This window comes from Hordeum vulgare, chromosome 5H, assembly GCF_904849725.1.
Source record: "Hordeum vulgare subsp. vulgare chromosome 5H, MorexV3_pseudomolecules_assembly, whole genome shotgun sequence".
Taxonomy (NCBI): Eukaryota; Viridiplantae; Streptophyta; class Magnoliopsida; order Poales; family Poaceae; genus Hordeum; species Hordeum vulgare.
Genome location: NC_058522.1, coordinates 409208620 through 409232183, shown reverse-complemented (window position 1 = coordinate 409232183; position 23564 = coordinate 409208620). Strand labels below are relative to the sequence as shown.

At 44.8% G+C, this 23564-nt stretch overlaps 1 protein-coding gene across 1 annotated transcript; it reads right to left on the bottom strand.

The window, feature by feature from the left end:
* Positions 1–833: 833 nt before the first annotated feature.
* On the bottom strand, positions 834–6509 carry LOC123395389 (serine-threonine kinase receptor-associated protein-like). Its single transcript, XM_045090382.1, has 7 exons — positions 6111–6509; positions 4273–4408; positions 3142–3223; positions 2715–2890; positions 2468–2605; positions 2244–2383; positions 834–1381 (listed from the first exon to the last, which is right to left on the bottom strand). Exons 1-7 carry the CDS (start codon positions 6226–6228, stop codon positions 1149–1151), a joined length of 1023 nt encoding a protein of 340 aa, XP_044946317.1. The 5' UTR covers positions 6229–6509; the 3' UTR covers positions 834–1148.
* Between the last annotated feature and the right edge of the window lie 17055 nt (positions 6510–23564).

Sequence of the window (23564 nt, the reverse complement as noted above, 5' to 3'; positions counted from 1 at the left end):
TTGACATTCGATGGGAGAGCAGGAGCTGGTATGGTTCTCCGAGACGGCAAAAGTCAGATCATATATACATCATGCAGGGAGCTCTTTTCCTACAGAAATGCACTCGAGACAGAACTAAGCGCATGTATGGAGGGTCTCTCGCTAGCTATTCAGAGAACAAAGCTATCTATTCACGTAGAGATAAACTCACGGAAGGAATCTTCGTAGTACTATTTTCAGTTATGTTCATAGTAGTCAAAATAATGTTAGTGCTTTTTTCATCAAGTTTGTTAGAACTAAGAGTAGAACAGTAGTTTGGCTTAACTCTGAATTATCAGAGGTCATTGAACTTTGTAATGCAGACTATGGACTTCCCACTTGAGTAATACAAAGTTTCACCCGTAAAAAAAAGTATGTAGTTCATTAGTGAAACTTTAAAAAAGAAAAAAGGGAGTATACGATTAGTCGCTCACTGTGAGTAGTATAACTACGAAATCAACAAGTAGTCTTATGGCAGAAAGCTGCGGTAGCTCCGACTAATTTCGTCGCTACCCATGTGTTGAGGGGCCTAGTTAACCTGGATGGAAGGAGCAGTTGATTACTTGATGCTCGTGTGTTTGCGTGCCCGGTAAGAACGAAGCTGTTGTTTAGTTCACCGAGCCCGGTAAGAATGTAGCTATTGTTTAATTCACATTGGTATGCGCATTTGCACGGTATCTAAACGGTCGGCAACAAAGTAACGCGACGAACAACCGATGCTACCACTGTAATGCAGTTTACTAAATTGCCAACAACAGGAGGCAGTGCCACTGGAAATAGCATTTTTGTTTTTCTGTCACGTTCTCCAGCGAATATCAACCAAAGCAACACCATTTCGTCTATCATCGTAACATAAAAGGGTGGAACAAAAATGTATCAACACAAATACACAATGCCATCTCAATCTAATCCTGATCAACACCTCACCCACAAAATATTCTACTCTTGGCTTATTCTCGGTGTACAAAAAAATCCCCAGCATTTGCTCGTTGAAGGGCAAGATTTTCCCACGGTGCAGTTACAAGCCAGCCACACCTGCGTCGGACACCGGCTTTGGACGAAGAGACGCAAGGCAAGGCGTAAAGAGCACCTTTGACGACAACAACACCATCTCGGCCAGCCATGTAATCCTACTCCTCTGCCTTCTCCTCCTTGGCAATGTGGAAGCCTTCGATCTTACATGCAATCTCCTCTACTCCAGCCTTGGGTTTACCGTTTGTATCGGCTGCCTCCTCGGCCTCTGTGTTAGTTGGGCTCAGCTGCCAGATCCTAATAGTACCATCTTCCGACCCTGAGGCATATGATTCGCCCCCAGGTGCAAACCGGACGCAGTGAACTGGACCATGATGCCCTTTGTTACAGGCTGCACAACACAACAATAATACTCAAGTATGTCAGCATGGCAAAGTGTAATTGAAAGAAAAAGGAACCAATAATAATGGACAACCAAAAGTTCCTAAAAGTATGTAAACTGAAGCACAACCAAACCAGTAACATGACAATACTGCAACATAAATACAAGCAAATAGTGAATGCAGAATATTAAAAAATACATGAAATAATGATGAGTGAAAATCGGTGCCCGGTGGACCTCTTGATTAAGATTACATCTTGATGAATCCCACCATTGAAATATAGAACAACATATTGATCAATTTCCAATGTTCCTTTTCAATTGCTTTATATAATACTCCCTCCGTCCCAAAATAAGTGACTCAAAAGTGACTCAACTTTGTACTCCCTCCGTCCCAATTTTTTTGTCTTAGGTTTGTCTAGACATGGATGTATCTAAATATTAAACCGTGACTAGATACATTCATATCTAGACAAATCTAAGACAAGAATTTTGGGACGGAGGGAGTACTAAAGTTAGTGCAAAGTTGAGTCACTTATTTTGGGACGGAGGGAGTAGATGTTTGGGCAGCAATGACTACAAGGTGCGAAAACTTCTACTGCATGAATTCCTATTCAAAGTTAATGACAAGTGCAACAAGAATTTCCAGATAGATGTAGAATAAAAGCTCACTATTCAAGGAGATAACTTTTGAACGCAGAATTTTAGTTTCATGATCTTAATTGTAATTAACACCGGATTTCACGTTTGGAAGCTACAAATAAGATGAAACCAAAATAACATATGGTGCTGGTGTTTCTGTTTGGATAATGCAAACCACACTGATTGAAGAGAAGAATGGACGATTAAATGTTTAAACAGATTGACTTACTTATTTCTTCACCGGTGAGGAAATCAAATACATGAACCCACATATCTTCTCCTCCAGCAATGAATTTGCTCCCGGACTTTGGTTCAAGTGAAGCTGACTCCACAGTAAACGACATATCATAGCTTTTAACAAGCCCAAAGCTGCAGGATAACCACCAAAATATTTGTATGTAAGGAATTGATCTATTCATATGATGCAGAAAATGTCGACAGAAAAGGACTTACTGATTAGCATCCCAAAATTTTACACTTGAGCCATCAGCTGTGGTGATGAACCTGCCATCCTGGCTTACTTCTGCACTAGTAACAGGTCCCTTGGTTTCAAGAGTTTGGACAATTTTTTCACTCCTCACATCCCATAACCTGTCAAAACCCATAGTAGTTATTCGAGACAGACAATGCTATATAGCCAAGCAGTGCATGTTTAGGATACCAAAATAGAGGCATTTCCTCCACAAACAGACAAACACACCTTACTCCACCAGTATCAGTGCAGGAACTCAGTATAGTTTGGTCATTATGAAGCCAAGCAACAGTTCGGACAGAACCAGGTGATTTGTCAAGTTCTTTCGGAGCAACATCTGGTTTGTTCAAATCGTATACACGCAAAATCTTTTCCATACCTCCAGTAAGCAACAGGTGGTTGTCCTGCAGTGACATTTGTAATTTAATGAGGTTAAAAACTGCTCATGAAAGACAACTCCAATCGGCTACAGCATGTAAAATGGTCCGGATTTCAGAAGCCAATGTTCAGTTTTGATAGCCAATATACTTTAGGCAGGAATAACATATTAGATGAGATCAGGCTTTAATTTAGTAGTATAACATTAAAGCGTTATAACAACCAACATTAGGAACAAAAAGGGATGCAACAGGGCATCAGTTTGAACAAGCAATACCTTAGAAAAGGCACATGCACGGACTATATGCTTGTGTTCAAATGAATGTAGTTCATCGCCTGTTAGTGCATCCCACACTTTACTGGGAAGAAAAGAAAATGGAGAAGGTATCAATGGGCATGTCTATGAAAACAGTAAGCACTCAGGAATATGAAGATGGGACGATCTATGAGTATTGACATCAAAGAACTATGATGTTTGCTGATTAGCATTATTTCTTGCAAACATGCTTGTTCTTGTCCTGCACACATTTGCAACAGATCTTTCATTAAATCCATTTTGTACTAAGCCCTGGTTTTGCAACTAGAATATATATTTACAACACAAGAAATTTAAGCGAACAATCTGCATCCATATGTATCTCATGTCGGATTGTATATAGCGATTTATGTATATGCACATTGACCTACTTATGAATGCCCATTAATTCCTAAGTCGACTTAAGTACTCCAAAATGCAGCCAACAGTGGACAAGACTACCCAAATTAGCAAACCATGTGCAGTTTAATGGATATAAGTGAAATTTGGTTAAATAACTTTGCAATACACCAAATCAAGATGCAAGAAAACATGCAGTTATTGCGGTACCAGACACACATTAGTGCACCACTGCCCGCCATCAATATTGTCCACATCTTACCCCTTACCTCTACTTTTCACGGCCATGCTGACTAGGCCAACTAATGTCATGGTTACCCTTGTGTTCCAGACTCGGAGGTAGCCTTTTTCCTACCCCCGCCTCCACTCAACCTAACTGGCTCACATACGACTCGCCACCACCACACAATGTCCCCCAATCCCCCGACCGACAGCACCATCAACACCCCCAACCCTACCTTAGTAATTGTACAGTCCAGGGATCCTGGTGAACCAGCCCTAACAAAATGGACCTTAATCCTAACCCTGCTGCCAGCAGCCAACTTTGTCTAAGAAGAACGCTGCCATAGAGGGAGAAGATAAGGAGTGGAGAGGTGGTAAAACGACTGAACATACTACCACCAGAGCAGAAGCATTACAAACAGAAAAAAAGGACACAATACATAGGATAAGCATCAATTAATACACTAATAAGGATGTATTCCACTTATGAATAAACTAACTAGAAACAAACAATGCATAAGAAAATCATACGCTGAAAAGTCTGCAGAACCAGAGGCAGCACGCAGAGCATTTGTGTCAAGGCAACAGCTCCAAACAGCACCTTTATGACCTTCAAAAGTCCCAATCCAATCTCCAGTCTCACCATTACGAAGCATTGGATTTGAGTCTGTAAACAGAAGTACACAATATTAGATATACTTGATAGCCAGCAATCAAACAAGACAGTACATTTCTCTAACGCATGTTTAGGTTTACTGCAGGGTAGAATCTCAAGTGATATGCTATAAAATTTACGTCCTCTCTTTTCCAGTATTTGTAATATTAATATCAAGCAAAAATCAAGAGACAAAACATCTTCTATCATTCATGTGACAATGCCCTAATACTTATAGCGAAGTACATGTATTGGTTATTGTTCAACTCAAAGACAAAAAGGTTCTTTTAACATTCACTTCCTGATTTAAAATTTAAATAACTCGTGTAAATCTAGATGGGATGACATCTGATAGAGATGGATATAGATGCAGATCAGGTCTGTCTTTTGTCAAATATGGGAATATTCGTTTTGAATCTAACACTGTTCACTGGCTATAGATTTTGCAGCAGTACAACAACCAGATCTACGCATAAACTAGATTTTTACAATCTATGTACAGTTATCCATAACATGGTATTTCATACCTGTCCTCATAGGTCCACGTTCAATTTAGTGAGTGCTTATATTAGTATTTTTACATTGCTTGTAGTTATGGACACAAACATGAATTCCATACTTATATGGTTTGACTCCATCCCAACTGTGACAGCTTAATGGAGTCTACGAAAAATGAGTAGGGAGTATATAGCACACAATTATAAAACCTCGTTTGGTCAGACCTGAATTTACTACTTTCTGGAAATACCTAGAGTCCGGACAATGCAGGAACAGAATAATTCTGTCCAATGTAATAACCATCAATAAAGTAGGTGATCGAAACTAATTCTTTAAATCTGGCATCTAGAATCGTAGACTACCGAGTACACATGTGAGCTTTTGTGTTGTTGGTGGGGAGGGGAGTTGTTGCTTCACAGATATCTTAACTAGCAGTGTGGCCTTAAGACTTGAAAACATACGTACAAATAATTTGAGACGAGTCATGAACTAAGAGGCCACAACTAGAACAAGAGTGACATGATAAGTACATTGAGACGCTTAGTCCCCCAAATCTGACCTACATGGTAAAAACTGCGGTACTGGCAACAAACAAACACCAGATACACTAAATGAAAGCAATAGATATAGAATCACCAGGGTAAGAAACTGTTGAGACCTCCCATGACCATTCCACCCTTCCTATCTCAAATATCTCAAGTTCACATGATTCATGATTGTGGGATGCAGCAGTCAACCTACTTACCAAGATTGCAAAATACTCCCTCCGTCCGGAAATACTTGTCGTAGGAATGGATGTATCCGGTCGGAGGTAGTATTAACTAATTAGGTAACCATAATCCCTACTAGCTTCCACCCTTCCTATCTCAAACATTTCAAGTTCACATGATTAAGGAAAGCAGTAGCCGTCCTACTTATCACCCAAATTACAAACTATAGAATATGAATGCATTGGATAACCTTACCATTCAAATTGGTACAAACCACCTTTAAACTGGACAATCAATGGCACTGAGAGAACTAAATGAAATATTAAATCCCAATAGAACCCACGGCACTGGTCATTAATCGTTCTCCAAAACAGAATTCGTCTCATCACAAGCACAGGAGCGAACGTACCGTCCATTCCATTGTGGCAACAGAATCACACAACTAACTGTTGCCCTCTGCATCGCAAGCTACGGCTGGAGCGGGCGAGGGGGGGTGGATGGCTTACCCTTGCTGGCGCTGATGAGGAAGTAGCCGTCGGGCGTGACGGGGCTGTAGAACAGGTCGACGACCGGCCGCGAGTGGCCGTGGCAGACCAGCGGCACCGCCGCCTTCTTCTTCTCCATCTCAGCCCCTTCGCCCTCTAACCCTAACCCTATCGATCGGCTCCGGCGGCGCGCGATCGGCTCCCAACCCTAGCCCCTACGAACGAACCAAGAGAATGGAATCGAAGCAAAATAAATTGGGGGAAGTCAGATGGGAATTGTGGCGCGGATCGGCGGGGGGCGGATGGGGACGAGATGATCTGGGTCAGTGGGGTAGATTTATACGCGGATTTATTATTTGTTAGCGCAGTGGGTTCGAGCCCGGAGGCCGGCCTAGGGGCACTAGGCGAAAGGGTGGGGAAGAAGGGGCGGAGTGGGGAGGCCTCCTTTATATAGATCACACCAGTAGCGCCGAACTTGCTGGGAGATGCTGTTGCAAATTCGCGGCCACAAGGTGTGTTCACCGTAGTAAATAGCATAAAATTACTATACTTTACGGGTTAGGGTTTTAAAAAACTATCATTTTTTTCTAATAACTACCAAATCGGGATCGGTTGCTTAAAACGAAAAATGTATATTTTGTATCGTTTCTTCGAAACCTCGCTTATGTTTCACTTCCCTTCACCAACCTCAGAGGGTACTACGGGCTTAGACTTTTCAAGATATCCATAACTAAACTAAAGAAAATAGCGAAAATCATAAGAGAAGCAGGGGGTTTATATACAACCGGGGCAAAGTGGTTTATGATTGAATCTCAGAGGCATTCTTATCATTTGGTAGATCCAAGTCCATGGCCTATTTCGGGTTCACTCGGAGCTTTGGCAACCACCGTAGGAGGTGTGATGTACATGCACTCATTTCAAGGGTCAAGTGTTTAAAAAAGAGGTGACCCGAATGATTTCAATGAATTGCTATTTGATCAGATTGGAACAATTGGATTCGAAAGGAAAGAAAGACTGTGAACGAAGAGGGCCGCCCATGATCGATTGGATTCGACAAATAAAGTAGAGGGCCCGAATCCAAAACATTAAGTGCTTTTAAAATTAATCCTGATTGTGATAGTTGGGGCCGCGTGTAAAAGAAGTGTTCGGTTGACTGTTTGTTTGACCGTTAACTCGTCCTTTAAAACTTGAAAAACTCAATCAGGTCTTTGTAAATTTTCTAAAAAAAGCAATTGGGTCCCTCCTGTCCCATGCTTAGAACGAGAGGAGCTGCATCGCCCCGCCCGAGGAACGGAGCCACCAGCTAGCCGGCGACCAGGTCGCGGGTGAGGCGGATGGAGGCGTCTCAGCCGTCGCGTTCCTCGATAAAAGGCGGGGCTTCTCCAGGCGGATGGAGGCGGCTTAGAATGAGAGGAGTTGCGTTGCCCTCGCCCGAGGAACAGTGTCGGCAACCAGGTTGCGGGGTAGGTGGAGCTCCTTGCGAGCCGACGGGCAGGCATTCCTCGGCGAAAGGCTTCTCCACGCGGAGCTCCTTGCCGGCTGCTTCCGCTTCTCTTGCCCTGCGCGGCTCACGACAGCCCGTGCTCCCAAGCGTGGCGGCCCGAGCCCCTGGCCATGGTGGGTGGTGAAGGTGGCCGTCGTGAGTGGTGGAGATGCTCGAGCTCCGGCCTTTGTCGGGAGAAGCAGATGGAGAAGAAAAGAGAGAGAGGGGAGAAGAAAATGTAAGAGGAAGAAGATACATCTTAAATGTGGGTCCACAATAAGTTAACGGTCAACGGTCAACAAACGGATTGTCTAGGAGCGGGCCCTATCTGTCATAAACCGTTTTAAAATGTTAGCAACGCTTGTTTTGGGTTTTTTGAAACAGTCGACCCCTCCGTGATGAAGGGCTTGAACTTTGCGTCGGCAGGGCCCAACCCTGCGCGTATCTTAGCCGCCACTAGATTACCAGGAGGTGAGTGGCTACAATGCGAGTGAAGATCATGAGTCGGGATGCTCACGCACCCTCCCCCCTTGACGCACAAGAAGCTCTCATACGGGAGAATTGGTCAGAGCTCTATGCGCCCGCCTGCTTGCTCTTGGGTGTCGCACGGGAACTAGACACCAAGGACCTCAAGAGGTGACGTGCATGGGGATGAGCCCGCGAGACAGAGCTCGATCGCTTGGTTTTTTCTACACTACAGGGATGAACCCGAGCACATGCACCGTGTGTAGCCCCCGCCCGTGCGAGGTACAAGGGGAAGCTGGCTGGCATGGAGCTCCGATGATCCTCCCTAGCACAATGCATGGTGCTTAGACTTGGGCGTGGGCATAGCCGCGGGTCGACAGTAATTCCGCCAGCATGGAGCATGGGAACTTCCACTTGGACGTGGGTGGGAGCCCCCTCCCGAGGCCACGTCGCGACCCGTTGTGGGCTTCCACTTCGGGAGGCTCTAGGGTGTGTTCAGCCCCAAACTCGTTATTACGTGAGAGTGTAACGGTCGGCTATTTACTCAGGGATCAGATACCCCAAGCACAAGGCTCAGGAGCTCCTAGCCTCATCCTTCATGCGGGTTGCGCCTCATTCTTTGCACATCGCTGATACTTCCCAAACATATCTATAATTTCTGCTTGTTCCATGATCTTTTGGGTGACATTGTTATATGTTTTGCTACACTTTTATATCATTTTACACATATTTTGACTAACCTACTAACACAGTGCACCCAGTGCCAGTTTCTGTCTGCTGATGTCTATTTTGCAGGGGCTTTTACCCAATTTTTCAAAGCTCGAAAAAATCCAGAAAAATATATAAAACAATGAGCGAAACAAAAGCTTCGGGATCATCGAAGGAGCGCCAGAGGGGGGCCAGGGGCCTCCCAGACGGCCCGCTGGCGCGGACAGGCCCTAGGCCGCGCCAGGAGGTTGCCTGGGTCGGTCCCACCTACTCCGGTACCCTCCTTTGGCCTATATTTAGAGATCCATGAGGAAACCCTCGTAGAATTTCTGGAATCGTGAATTTCTCCATCGTTCCGCCGCCGCAGCGCTTCCGAGATCGGGAGCGTCGGGAGACCTCTTCCCGGCACCCTACCAGAGGGAGGATTGACCTCCGGGAGCTTCTCCACCGCCATGGATGCTTCCAGGACATGCCGTGAGTAGTCCTCCTTGGACCATGAGTCCATGACCAGTAGCTATGCGATGTCTTCTCTCCAATCTTGTGCTTCAATGGTTAGTCCTCGTGAGTTGCCCTACATGATCAAGACATCTATGTAATCCTCTTGCTTTTGCTATGCTCGGTTTGTTGGGATCCGATGAATTATGAGATTATGTTCAGATTGTTATGAGTTATATATTTGATTATCCTTTTATATTTTGTTCCTTAGTGATTCTTGCATGTTCTCCGTTGCTTTTTATTGTTGTGGGCAAGTGGTAGATCGTAACTCCAAGAGGGAGCGCTATGCATGATTGTGGGTTCGGGCCCCTCGATGTCTAGCTTGAGTGACAGAAACATGAGACTAGGGGATGTGCTTGTTGCCACCAGGGAGAAAACAACGGTGCTTGTGACCACGGCTGCAAGGATTGTTTACCTTACGCATAGTTCGTTATTGCAGTTGTTCGTTGCTTTGAGTTTACACTTCGGGTGGGGCTCGCAACTTAATACCGGAGAGATATTTTGGATAGATATCTCAAGGTGGATGATTAGTAAGTAGATGCTCATGAATAAACGGTATAATTGTCTCGGCCTACTGCCCATTACTGTTGAACCTCTAACTATCATGGAGCATAATTAGCATTGCGGTGCGATCATAATTTTGTCAATTGCCCAACTGTGATTTGTTTACCCTAGCATAGTTGTTTATCGTCTTTTGGGAGAGAGACATCACTAGTGAACATCATGTGACTCCGGTCCATATCACCATCATTGTTTACACATCCATCATTTACTGCTTTCATTTACTTTTTCGTTGCAATCACTATTACCTTCCCGCTTGTGTTTTAATCCTTTGCAAACTACAAGGCCGGAGAGATTGACAACCTCTTTGTACTCATTGGAAGCGAAGTTATTTGTTGTGTGTGCAGGTCCACGTCTTCTGCTATCGCCAGGGTGGAAGACACCTACTTGTTGAGCCTAGGAGTCCTCCTGGTTCGATAAACCTTACTATCTTCGTGTAAGGGAAATTTGTTGCTGACTACATCTCCACCTTACACTTGGGCTATCCAACGAGGGGCGAGAAGTATATACATCATATCGTCATCAAGAAAATTTCTGGCGCCGTTGCCGGGGACTCCCCTCTTCAAGATAGGGGAGTTGCAGACCATCTTTTACCTTTGCTTTTTAGTCTTGTTAGTTTGCTTTCTAGTTTTTGCTTTAGAGTCCTATACCAAAAACCACAAAAAAGTTAGTTACTTTGCTCTTGCTTGTTGCCGCTGCTATGGGTTCCACTGAGAACACCAAGTTGTGTGACTTCACTAGTCACAACTACAATGACTTTATCTGCACTCCTATTGCTGCTCCTGCTACTAAGGCCACGTACTATGAGATTAAACCTACTTTACTTAACCTTGTTATGAAAGATCAGTTCTCCGGTGCTGGAGATGATGCTGCCTTGCACTTGAACAATTTTGTTGAGCTCTGTGACATACAAAAATATAAAAAAGTAGATGGTGATATTGTTAAACTTAAGCTTTTTTTACTTTCTCCTTGAGAGGAGGAGCCAAAGTGTGGTTTCAATCTTTGCCTAGGAATAGCATAGATTCTTGGGATAAGCGCAAAGATGCTTTTATTGGGAAGTATTACCCGCCTGCTAAGATTATCCAGTTGAGGAGTAACACTATGAATTTTAGGCAACTGTATAATGAACATGTTTCTCAATCTTGGGAACGTATGAAATCTCTTGTTAAGAATTTCCCTACTCATGGTTTGACTACTTGGATGGTTATCCAAACTTTCTATGCAGGATTGGACTTTACCTCGCAGAATCTGTTAGACTCGGACGCGGGAGGAACCTTTATGTCAACTACACTTGGTGCTGCCACAAAGCTATTGGATGAGATGATGACAAATTATTCTCAATGGCACACCGAGAGAGCTCCAACAGGTAGGAAGGTAAACTCTGTTGAGGAGATCTCCTCCCTTAATGATAAGGTTGACATGATCATGACTCTACTTACTAAGCAAGCTCCTATTGATCCTCATGATGTTATTTTAAATTCTTTGGTTGCTCAAGAAAGAGAGCAAGTGGATGTAAATTTTATTTCTAGGAACAACTTCAACAACAATGCTTATAGGAGTAATTTTGGTAGCAATCCTAGACCGTTCCCATCCAACAACTATGGGAACAATAACAATTATCCTAGCACCAAAAACTCCACTTCTTAATTAGAGAGCATGCTTAAGGATTTTATCACTTCTCAAAAATCCTTCAACAAGAGTGTAGAAGAGAAACTAGAAAAATTACATAGTCTCTCTTTGAAGGTGGACAACATAGCTCATGATGTAGAGATGCTTAAAATTAGAACTTCCCCACTTGAGGAAAGGAACACCACACCCATGAATACTATCCAAGTCCAAATTAATGAGAACATAAGAATGCTAGCCAAACTTAAAGAGAGATGGGCTAGAGAAAAAAAGGAGGAAGATAGAATTAAGAGCCTTCCTACACACACTACCATTGCTACTATACAAGTTGTTGAGGATCTCAAAACTTTTAGCACCCATCACACTCCTAGTCCCAATGGACCTATTAATGGTGATGCTAATACCTCAACCATTGGACAAGAAGGTCCTATGAATTTAGAGACTACTAAAATAATGAGCTTAGATGACATTACTACCACTTTAATTAATGGTAGTAACCTTGATTTTGACAATTGTAGTCTCTCCGAAGTCATCATCTTTTTGCAAAGAATTGCTAAAGACCCCCACACTAGTACACTCAATATTGCCTTCACCGAGCATATTACCAATGCTCTTAACAAAGCTAGGGAGGAGAAGCTCAAGCTAGAGACTTCTATTCCTAGAAAACTAGAAGATGGTTGGGATCCTATGGTCAAAATTAAATTGAATAATATCTCTTGCTTTGCTTTGTGTGATGTTGGAGCTAGTGCTTCCGTTATGCCCAAAAGAATGTATGATATGCTTGATTGGAAACCTTATGATCCATGTTCTTTTGGTGTTCGTCTCGTTGATTCTTCCATAAAGAAACCTTTAGGGAGAATTATGATGTTCTTATTATTGTCAATGATAATTATGTGCCCGTTGATTTTCTTATTATGGACATTGAATGTGATCCTTCATGTCCAATTATTTTGGGACATCCTTTTCTCCGCACTGTTGGTGCTATCATTGACATGAAAGAGGGAATTATTAAATTCCAATTTCGTCTTAAAAAGGAATGGAACACTTCCCTAGAAATAAGATGAAGTTACCTTATGAGTCCGTTACACGGGCAAGTTATTCTTTTGGAGTTGATGACACTTGATCTTCTTGCATTTTGCCTAGCTCAAAGGCATAAAAGAAAGCGCATGTTGGGAGGCAACCCAATTTGTTTTTACTTTCTGTTTTAGTGGTATTGATGTGTGTTACTACTGTAGCAACATCATTGTATCTTTATTTTTAAGCTTTGTGCCAAGTTATAGCCTCCGATTGCAAGAAAGTTCAAAAATTATGACATGCTGTCCAAAAACAGATCATGTCTGCTTGACGGAACAATTCGCCAAAAATCACCAGATCATCTTTTTGATCTGAATTTTTATGACAGCATGCTCTATATAATTTTATTTCTGGCATCTGTTCTGAGTGTTTTGATTTAAGTCGCAGAAGTGCCTCGAATAAATTATTTACTACCTTTTGTTCTGTTTTTCACAGATTCTGCCATGTTTTGCGTTTTCATTGTTTTGCAAATCCTAAGCTTGCTTTTTTACCCTTTGGCATTCATAAGAAGCAGTAGCTTTTCATGAAAATCTTTATTTCCAGCCGGTATTGAATTATTTTATTAAGGGAACTAACCACTCTAATCAGCTTATGATGAGTTTTGTATGAAGGGAGTTTTCAAGTATGTGATGGGAGAGATGTTGAAAGAAGATAAAGGAGTGTCAAACGCTCAAGCTTGGGGATTCCCCCATGCATCCCAATAAACATTCAAGGAGACTCAATCATCTAAGCTTGGGGATACCCCCATGCATCCCCTTCTTTATCAACAATCATCAGTCCGTCCATCTCCATGCTATATTTTTATCACTTCACATGATATGTGCTATGCTTGGAGCGTCCCACTATTTGCTTTTTAGTTTGTTTTAGTTTTTATTGCTGGTCATAACAAGTCGGAACCTAGCCTACCTTATTTGGGAGAGACACACGCTCCATTCCACTCTAGAACACAACATAGCTTTTCATGCTTATCTTTTTGTGTGTTCTTCATCTTTTCGTAGCTAGTGTCATGCTTAGCTCTTAGTTTTCATGCTTATCTTTTTAAGAAATTTCATTTAGGTTGATTTTGGAACTCTCTTGAGTTATCATGCTTATCTTGTTTAGCGAGTTGGCTCGTTGCACTGAGTTGTGTGTCTTGCATGAGTAGGTAACTGAGGTTGCTATTTAAGTATAGTAGTAACTTGCAATAGTTTTGATGTATTGAATTGAGTAATGTTTGGACTATTGTTGCAAAGAGCTTGAGCCTATTAGTGATAGGTGTCGTATTTTGGGAAGTCCGTGTGTTTTTCAAAAACTAAAATTAGTTGAGAACTCTAGCTACTAGATTGATCGCTAACCTATGGAGGGGTTGGAATATATAGAGTACCCTCACGTTACCATGGGTCGAGGATGCGCAAGGATAACCAAACCCCCAAACACTCCTCCTCGGGGTACTTGTCTCTTTGTGAATCTCCTAACTAGATAGAGAGTTACCGATAATAAGTGCATGAGTTCTTCGGATTAATGCGAGTATTCAGTTGTTGGCACTTCCACCATCCATATTTTGCTAGCCTCTTCGGTACCGTGCATTGCCCTTTCTCACCTTGAGAGTTGGTGCAAACTTCGTTGGTGCATCCAAACCCTTGGCATGATACGTTGTGTCATCATAAGCCTCATTATATCTTTCCTCAAAAAAGCCACCATACCTACCTATTAAAGCATTTCCATAGCCTTTCCGAGATACATTGCCATGCAACATCCACCATCTCATGACTTGATCTTCATGTTATACATGCTTTTGCTTGATCATAGAGTCGCATGCTAGTTACTGCTACATGACGCGCTAGTATCATTGCATATCCTGCTACACTGGCAGAGGCATACATTTTCATACATCATGATAGTTTTCACTTGTCTTTATGTTGAGTACTTCTTATAAAGTGTGATGATTTTTCTTTCTATTCATGTAAAACATAGAGTGTTTCCCTTAAGAGAGGAAAAGATCCCAAAGTGGACAAAACAAAAGATCCGAAAGAGGACAAATGAGAGATAAAAAGAAAGAGCCAAAGAGGCCACATAAAAATTAAAAAAAGAGAAAAAGAAAAAAAAGAAAAAAAAGAGAGAAAGGGGCAACATTACTATTCCTTTTGAAAGATCCACACTCGTACTCCATTACTATATTGGCACTACATAGAGATTATCATTTATGCATAACTATGTGGGGACCCTTACACTATAGAACTTGGTTTGCATATTCCAAGGATGAGCCTCCTCAAATGATCTCTAGGTCTTCATGACCAAACAAGTTGGATGCACCCCCACTAGTTCCATTAGAGAGCTTACCTTAGCTCATATGTGCATCCGTTACATGGAAATCCCTAATCCTAACATCATATCTATCATTTGGCTTTCTCTCGCCTATGGTTGTCCTCATTGATGTGAGACTTTCACACCTTTTTGTCTTCCTTCCCCATCATTATTCTATTTGCCATCCTAAGTGCCAACATATCTTGCTTACGCTCATCCATTGCATGAGTGCACAAAATCGAAAGGGAAAGGATCATTTTGACTTGTGCCTGACCAGTGGTCTGGGGATGAGTCAAAATAAGATTCCGAATGAGACTAAGTGTGAGGTTTAGAAGATTGAGTTATCAATTAAAAAATATATTTATATATGAACCCGTCTCCCACTTCTTGCATGCAAAAACTATTTGGAGACATTCGAGTCACAGACAGCGAGAGCTCTTGCACCTTCATGTTCTTACTTTGCTAAATTCAATACTAGATATAGACTCTTGCTTGTTATTGTCTTGACTTGAATTGCATATCTCACTTGCTTTACTTTGAAGTTCTTATATGTGTGTTAGCATGTCACCACAAAAATTATTGTGTTATCATTTATCTACTCGAGGACGGGCATAAATTAAGCTTGGGGATGTTGATACGTCCCAAACGTATCTATAATTTATGCTTGTTCCATGATCATTTGGGTGACATTTTTATATGTTTTCCTACACTTTTATATAATTTTACACATATTTGGACTAACCTACTAACTCAGTGCACCCAGTGCCAGTTTCTATTTGTTGGCGTCTATTTTGCAGGGGATTTTACCCAATTTTCCGAACCCCGAAAAAATCCAGAAATATATATAAAAAATCAGTGAAACAGAAGCTTCAGGATCACCGAAGGAGGGCCAGAGGGGGGCCAGGGGCCTCCCAGGCGGCCTGTTGGCACGGTCAGGCCATAGGCCGCGCCAGGAAGACGCCTGGGTGGGTCCCACCTCCTCCGCTGCCCTCCTTTGGCCTATATTTAGAGATCTGTGAGGAAACCCTCGCAGACTTTCTGGAATCGCAAATTTCTCCATCGTTCCGCTGCCGGAGCGCTTCCGAGATCGGGAGCGTCAGGAGACCTCTTCCCGGCACCCTGCCAGAGGGAGGATTGACCTCCGGGAGCTTCTCCACCGCCATGGATGCTTCCCAGACGTGTCATGAGTAGTCCTCATTGGACCATGAGTCCATGACCAGTAGCTATGTGATGTCTTCTCTCCAATTTTGTGCTTCAATGGTTAGTCCTTGTGAGCTGCCCTACATGATGAAGGCATCTATGTAATCCTCTTGCTTTTGCTATGCACGGTTTGTTGGGATCCGATAGATTATGATATTTATGTGTAACGACTAAGATGTGACCCTTTCCTTATTTGGGGGCGAGGCCTCAAAAGGGAAAGGGGCGCATCTACGCGTTTCGCAAGCGAGATAATCATAACAATACATAACTGAAAGAGTGACAAGTAGGGCATACACTTGCCATCTGATAAGAACATAGTCATATAGTCATACAGACACACTTATTTAGAACATGGAATGGTCCAGCTACGGACAAGATAAAAACAGATAAAGCTATGATATCCCGCATGCTGGCCCCACGATCACGACCACGACCTATAGTCCTCCGGATAAGTTACGTACAACCTGCCGCTGTCCTCATCGAACTCCCACTTCAGCTGGGTGTCATTGAGACCTCTTGCATCAGGGGTACCTGTACCTGTGGGTGTTTGTACTAAACCGTGAGCCACGAGGACTCAGCAATCCTATGACCTTGGTATCGAGTCTAACTGAGTTAATTGGGTGAGGAAGGTTAAGTGTATGAGTTTGCAGCAACCTAAGCTTATATGGTGGCTTCCTTACGATGATTAAAGTTAACATGTGGTGGTCTACACAAGACGGTCGAAGACTAGGTTGATCACTAAGTGATCCTGAACACCTACTTACGTCAATCATAACCCCACCGTGTTCTCAATCAGAGAAGGAGCTCTGAAGGAAACAGTCACAGTTACGCACTCAGTTGGCAGTTTTATTAGAATTACTTTAAGTTGTCTAGAACCAGATGTTAACAAAATATCCATGTTTGCCACATAACCGCGGCACGGCTTTCCAAAAGATTAAACCATGCAGGGGTGCTCCAACTAGTCCATCAGAAATTACCACATGCCGCATAGTAATCCTCTACAACGAAACTCGTGATCTCGTCGGATTCCTTGGAGGAAAACCTCAACTCTGAGAAGACCCAAAGTCTCACCGGAATCCCAATGCGCAAGATATATCGCTAAGGTAAGACAAATCTGGCAAGACCTCCCGACGTGTCGACGAACCCGATAAGAGCCGCGTATCTCAGTCTCAGGACACACCGGATAAGCGAAGCGTACAGTGGCTTGATAGAGATCACCCGAGTTGCCCCGGGTTGGCCCCACACGGTGCTCTAGGTTTGGACCAACGCTCATGAGGAGCACTGGCCCGGGGGTTGATTAAGTTCCTCGGGGTAGCTATTCCCTATGCATTTAATTGTTAAGTTGTTACCAGATTAACACCAAAGTTGGGTCCTCCCAAACAAGCCTTAACACTATACGATTTATCGAGGGGGTCCCCATAACAACCCCGAACGTGTTAGGAGCTCTCAGTTATGGAATAAAACACCGGTAGCCGAAACTAAGGCGGCAACAACGGAACAAATCACCCAGCAAAAGTCTAGGCCTTCCGTTATTTACCAAGTATATATGTGCATTAATTAATAGCATATTATATGATGATATCAAATTGCCAATGTTATCACATGCACCAGCTGGCACCTGCAACTAGCAACACTATCAATTAGTGGTTGAGCAAGCCTACTTAGCCAAACAATATTTGCTAGGAAGGGAAGTGTTTGAGGTTTCATGGCAAAGATTGATGACATATGTATCATGTGGTAGGCAGCGGACATGTAACGAAGGAAACGTAACTCTAAGCATAACAAAGCTAGAAACGCTGTCAAGGTCACGGTCATCTTGCGTGTGATTTCTTCAGACTGGAACTGCTCTTGTTCTTACTGCACGAACTCTCCGAGATCCACGTACTCGCTCTCCGTTCCCGATGCTACCCAAAGATAAGATAACAACAAATAAACAACGGGAACATAATGCAACAACCAATATGATGCATGTGTGATGAAGAGGGCATGCATCACTATTCTAGTCACTTTCATATGCATTAGTTGAGTTTTTTATATTCTGGACAAAACCTCATGTTAAGTTATCTTGACATGCATGAACATGGCATAATCATATGCATCATGAGAAAACGATGCAAAAACCTATAAAGAACGTCGTGAACGGAGTTCCGGTTCAACCGGAAACTACAAAACAAGTTACGAAGGTCTACGGATTCAAAAACAGCCACAAACACAATTCTATGGGCACTCACTGGTGAAACGAGGTTGCCATATGATAAAAGCACCAAAATCCAAGTGGGATAGTGTTTGAGAACACACAAAACCATCAACCATAGCTCACACAAGCTCAAAACCAGTTTGACACACAATCTGTTTTCAACAACACCTTCACACTTTGACCACGAGATCTATAGCAGCGACAACCCTCTAAATAATTCAAACAAGACATGCAACTGAAGCCACCCAACTGCATTACAACCTCTAACAAGTAGCTAAGGCAAAGGGATCACACATCAGCAGATATACAACCCCTAAGTTGGAGAAAACATCACATATTGGGACTTAGTGAAAATTACAGATTTTCACCAACTGCTTATGCTCTGAAGCATTTTGGCAGCCTCCAAAAGGATATCTACATGAGGTATCTGGGCATGAAATATGACAGAGAGCTAGAAAAACATACCAGAAAACAAACATTAGTTTATTTCCTGGGCTAATTCTCAACAGAGAAGCAAATACACACATCCCAACAGGGCAAGAAAATAACTCCAGTTTCACAGACTTAGTGAAAATTACAGAATTTTCACAAACTGTCATTTTCAGCCAAGTGTCCACTTTGACAAGGTGTAAATCTAACATGCAAAATCATAAGAACAAAATATTTGTCCCAAGTTGTAGATGGGTTCACCCACTATCATTTCTACCATGCAATCAACATCAAAGAACAATACCCTACTTATTACAAAGCTCTAAACAGGGAAGAAATTCTAGCTGCAACACTTAGGAAAAAATACTAAGGCAGGGAAAACATCCACAAACAACAAATTAATATAGGGAAAATATAATGAGGGGGTCCACCCGGCACTAGCCCTCACGAGATGACATGTAGGACCAGGGGCCCACTGTCATACACACACAATTATACACACATGCTACAGGCACAGAGTGACACAACAGGTCCCCTGGATTCACACACACACACACACACATACACACACATTATTATTTCACTAGAAAAGACAATAGGGAGAGGTGGGTTTCGAACCCACCACCTCATACACACGGACGCACGCACTGTGCCACCACCCTGCTAGCACTTTGTGGCTGCTCTAAGAGCATCTCTAATGGATGGTGTATATGGAGGTGGATGGTAAATATACACGATGCAAACTGAAAAATGCTTCCCAGTGGAACGTGTATACGGGCGTGCAAGTTTTACACGTCCATCCACGAGGCTACTCCTCGTGGAAATAAACACTCTTCGGCCACGCTCATGGAAACGAAAAGGAGCTGCTCCCGCCATCCTCCTGCCCTTCTCCCGCCATCCTCCCGCCTCCGTCCATAGGCCATCGAAGCTCGCCGGTGACCACTCCCCTCTGGTAAGCTCTCTTCCTCCCTTCTATTTTCCATTCCCGTCGGTAGAGAGGAGGCGCGGGACGTCGGGCGGCCGCCGCACCGCTGGCCAGATCTGGCGACGGCGGCGGGCGTCATGGAGAGGGGAGGTCGGGAGAGAGGGGCTGGGCCGCTGCTGAAGTGCGGCGGTGGCGGCGGCGCGAGCCATGGAGAGGGGAGGGCGGGGAGAGAGGGGCTGGGGCCGCTGCTGTAGTGCGGCGGCGGCTGCGGCGCGCGCCAGGGAGATGGGAGGGCGGGGAGAGAGGGGCTGGGGCCGCTGCGTGAAGGGAGAGGGGCTGGGGTGGGGCGGCGGCGGCCTGGAGGCTCGGCTCGGCGGGGAGAGAGGGGCTGGGGTGGGGCGGCGGCGGAGAGAGAGCTCGCTGGGGAGAGAGTCTTCTGTTAAGAAGGGAGTGCTGCTCATTCAGTAACGGCGAGTACGTAAAAGCAGGATTAGCTGAACTTGAGCATTGGTACTATAGAGCTACTGACAAGGTAAATATAGCTATTTCTGTCACACATCTTAAAATGATGTTAAATAAGGGGCGGTATAGCTATGGTAGCATCTGTTTTTCTTAATGGGCTTTAGTCCTGCATATTGTTCTAGACCATATAGTTGTGCCTAAATCCTGTTATATTATTTACAGTGATCAACAACAAAATGAAGTAAAGATAATTTTGTCATGTTCATTATGCCAAGAAGTTTCTCACTTGATTAATAGTTGTAACAAAGTTGCCTCAAATATTGATTTCTCATCTAGTATTTTTTGAGATTATCTCATCTAGTGTTTTCGTACTTGCAGTTAAAGGTTTTCCTACCGAGAAAAGACAACAAGCCGGAATTTCAACTTTGAGGGCATACTGTGGACCTGATTGAAAATATAGCCGTTGTAATATACACGTCCTGATTTCCACGTCCTGTATACACGTTTCACTGAAAAACTGAGAGATGTAAAATTTAGCAAGGTGTATATGAAGATATACACGTTCCATTAGAGATGCTCTAACATGAGCAACAAAACAGGTATACTAGAGCTGCCACCGATTCACACATAGGGAATAAAACGAAACAAGAAAAGGGGCGCCAAGCCGGAATTTCAACTTTGAGGGCATACTGTGGACCTGATTGAAAATATAACCGTTGTAATATACACGTCCTGATTTCCACGTCCTGTATACACGTTTCACTGAAAAACTGAGAGATGTAAAATTTAGCAAGGTGTATATGAAGATATACACGTTCCATTAGAGATGCTCTAACATGAGCAACAAAACAGGTATACTAGAGCTGCCACCGATTCACACATAGGGAATAAAACGAAACAAGAAAAGGGGCGCCAGGAGGAATCGAACCAGCAAACTCCTGGCTGCTGGTACAGGCTAGCTACCACTACGCTATGGACGTGATCCTGACCAAAAAGGGGATCCACCTTTCTTAACAATAACAGGAGCATTGTTCTTCTACCTCCAGCGAGAACTACAGAGAAGAGATCTCGAAGCCGGCGAGCGATGCGGCCACAACGGCGGCACGGGACCACCTACGGGGGTTGCGGGGCCATGGGGGAACCCATTTTCGACGCAAGTTTGGCGAGAGGTGGGCCATGGCGGCGGCGCGACGGGGCTGCCCTACTGCATCTGCTACTGCTCTACTGCACACTTCACTGCTGCGGCTGCTCGAGAACATCACTACATCGCGACGGTACACTACCGAGCGGGGCTGCAGAGGCAGGGGAAAGGAGGAGGAGAAGGAGTTGCTCACCCAAAGCAGAGGAGAGGAGTTTGGCCCGACGAAGAAGAAGACGAGGCGAAGTGAGGACAGGGAGCCGCTACTCCGCTGCGGCGACGACGACGCGGGGCAGACGCCAGGGAGGAGATTCCGCCCTCCTAGCGCCAAAAATGGAACGGGGGAGGATCGAGCATCCTCCCTGCGCTCTTGATCTCCCCGGAGGAGCTGCCGGCGACGAGGGGCAAGGGGGCGATCGGGGCTGCTGCACTGAATCTGAACCCCTCTTCTCTGAATCTTACCTGAGAGGGAGAGGAAAGGGGAGACGTGAAGAGGTGGTGGCGGGGAGAGGGAACCCTAGAAGGCACGCACGTCGAGGGGGGCTAAATAGGCGATGGCTTGACGGTGTTGGCGTCCGTGCCACGGCCGCGCGTCTCTCTCTCTCTCACATCTCTCTGGCTGTCTCTGACGGAAAGCAGGGAGGAGGGGGACGGCTTCAAGAAGAAGGAGAGGAGAGAAGATGGGTCTGAGAAGAAGATTTGGCCCATCTCTCTGTGTGCTTCTAAAAGGACAACACCCTGTCTATTCCTTTAAAAAAACTAGTAACATTGCACGTGCAACGCACGCATAATCGAATAATGTGGAATGAAAACAATGGACTGGAACCACATCATATGACACATGCAGGTGCTCATTCTTGGGACTGGATGGAGATGTTGAGCGGGCACAGGAAGCGGAGCCCCACTCCATGGCGTATCGATCTGTCCGCTGTCCGTCGAGGCCCATGGCGACCTTGGCGTGGTGGATATGAGAGGGGGCGGGAGGTGAGGTGAGGGTGGGTCATGCCGGATCCAAGCAAAGAAGCGGACGAACGAGAGAGGGGCCGCCCTGGCCGGTGCTCCTGCCACGGCCGCGGGGTAGGGTTTCGGTGCATTTGGACGTGCTCCGGGCGTAAGGAGAGAAGGAGAGGAGAGGGCGAAGGTCGCTTGCGGTGGCGGTGGGGTAGATGGCTAAGGTCGCCGGCGTGGCACCAGCGTGGCATGGGGGGCGGAGGTCGTCGGCGTGGCACCAGCGTGGCATGGGGGCGGAGGTCGCCGGCGTGGCATGGGGGCGTGGCATGGGGGGCGGAGGTCGTCGGCGTGGCACCGTCGTGGCATGGGGGAGGAAGTCGCCGGCGTGGCACCGGCGTGGCATGGGGGAGGAGGTCGCCGGCGTGGCATGGGGGCGGAGGTAGCAGCCAGATTGGATCGAGGAGGGGTTGGTTGTGTTTGTTGCGGGAGCGGTTGACCGAGGACGTGTGGGACGCGAAGAAGCGGGGGATTAGCGCTAACGAAAATTGAGTTACTTTCGTTAATGAAGCATCTAGACTGTTGATGACGTGATTAGACGCTCCAGATCTGTAGTTGGATCTGCCCTCTTGTGTTTTTATTAGTACAGATAGGTTTGTGTCATTGTTGTTGCCCTGGCACCTCTCGCTCGCTCACGCACTGCCTCGCCGCGCTACTCCAGCGCGAACGAAGAAGAAAGGAGGAAGGAGAGCACATGGACATGGTGGGGATTTTCTCCCGGCGCACGTACACCATCGCCGCAACCACAACTTCTATTCCGAGCACGAACTCGACACCCACACCAGGTTACAACGCACCCCACTCGAATTTTATACGCAGGGCTGGCGTCGGGAACTACCCCCCTCTCCACTGCACACGATCCGGCCCCGCCCGCTCTCGTCGCGGCCACCATACGCGCGTACGCTCCCCGCACGCGCGAGGCCCGCGTCAGATCGTGCCCTGGAGACCCGGTCTAGCACGCTACCTGAGCCCTAGTCTAATGCACACATGCCGCACATAGACTTGATAATTTTGAAATATTGATCCCTAGAATTGCACTCGACTAAGCCTGAAATGTGATGTTTGAAGGTGTGCCATTTTAGCAAAAATGTGAATGTTATCTTCGTTCTACAAATTAAGCATAGACTTGGGGTTGAGAACATGATGGCTGGGTGTTGATAAAAAAAATCCGAAAGTGACCTTTAAAAAAGACAAGCAAATGCTTTGCACATATGCTCGAGTCGTGGGCGTTCAAGTAAAAAAAGTACAAATATTCAGCTCTGAAACTTAAAAGAAAAACCAAATTCAAAATGTATACACAAGATCACAGGTGGGCCATGGGCATGTGGAAAGTTAGAGCGAACCGAGTTCCGAACGAAAACTTGCAAATGACGAGACATTGGTGAATAAGACTTCGAATTGAATGGGGGCCTAATCGACCC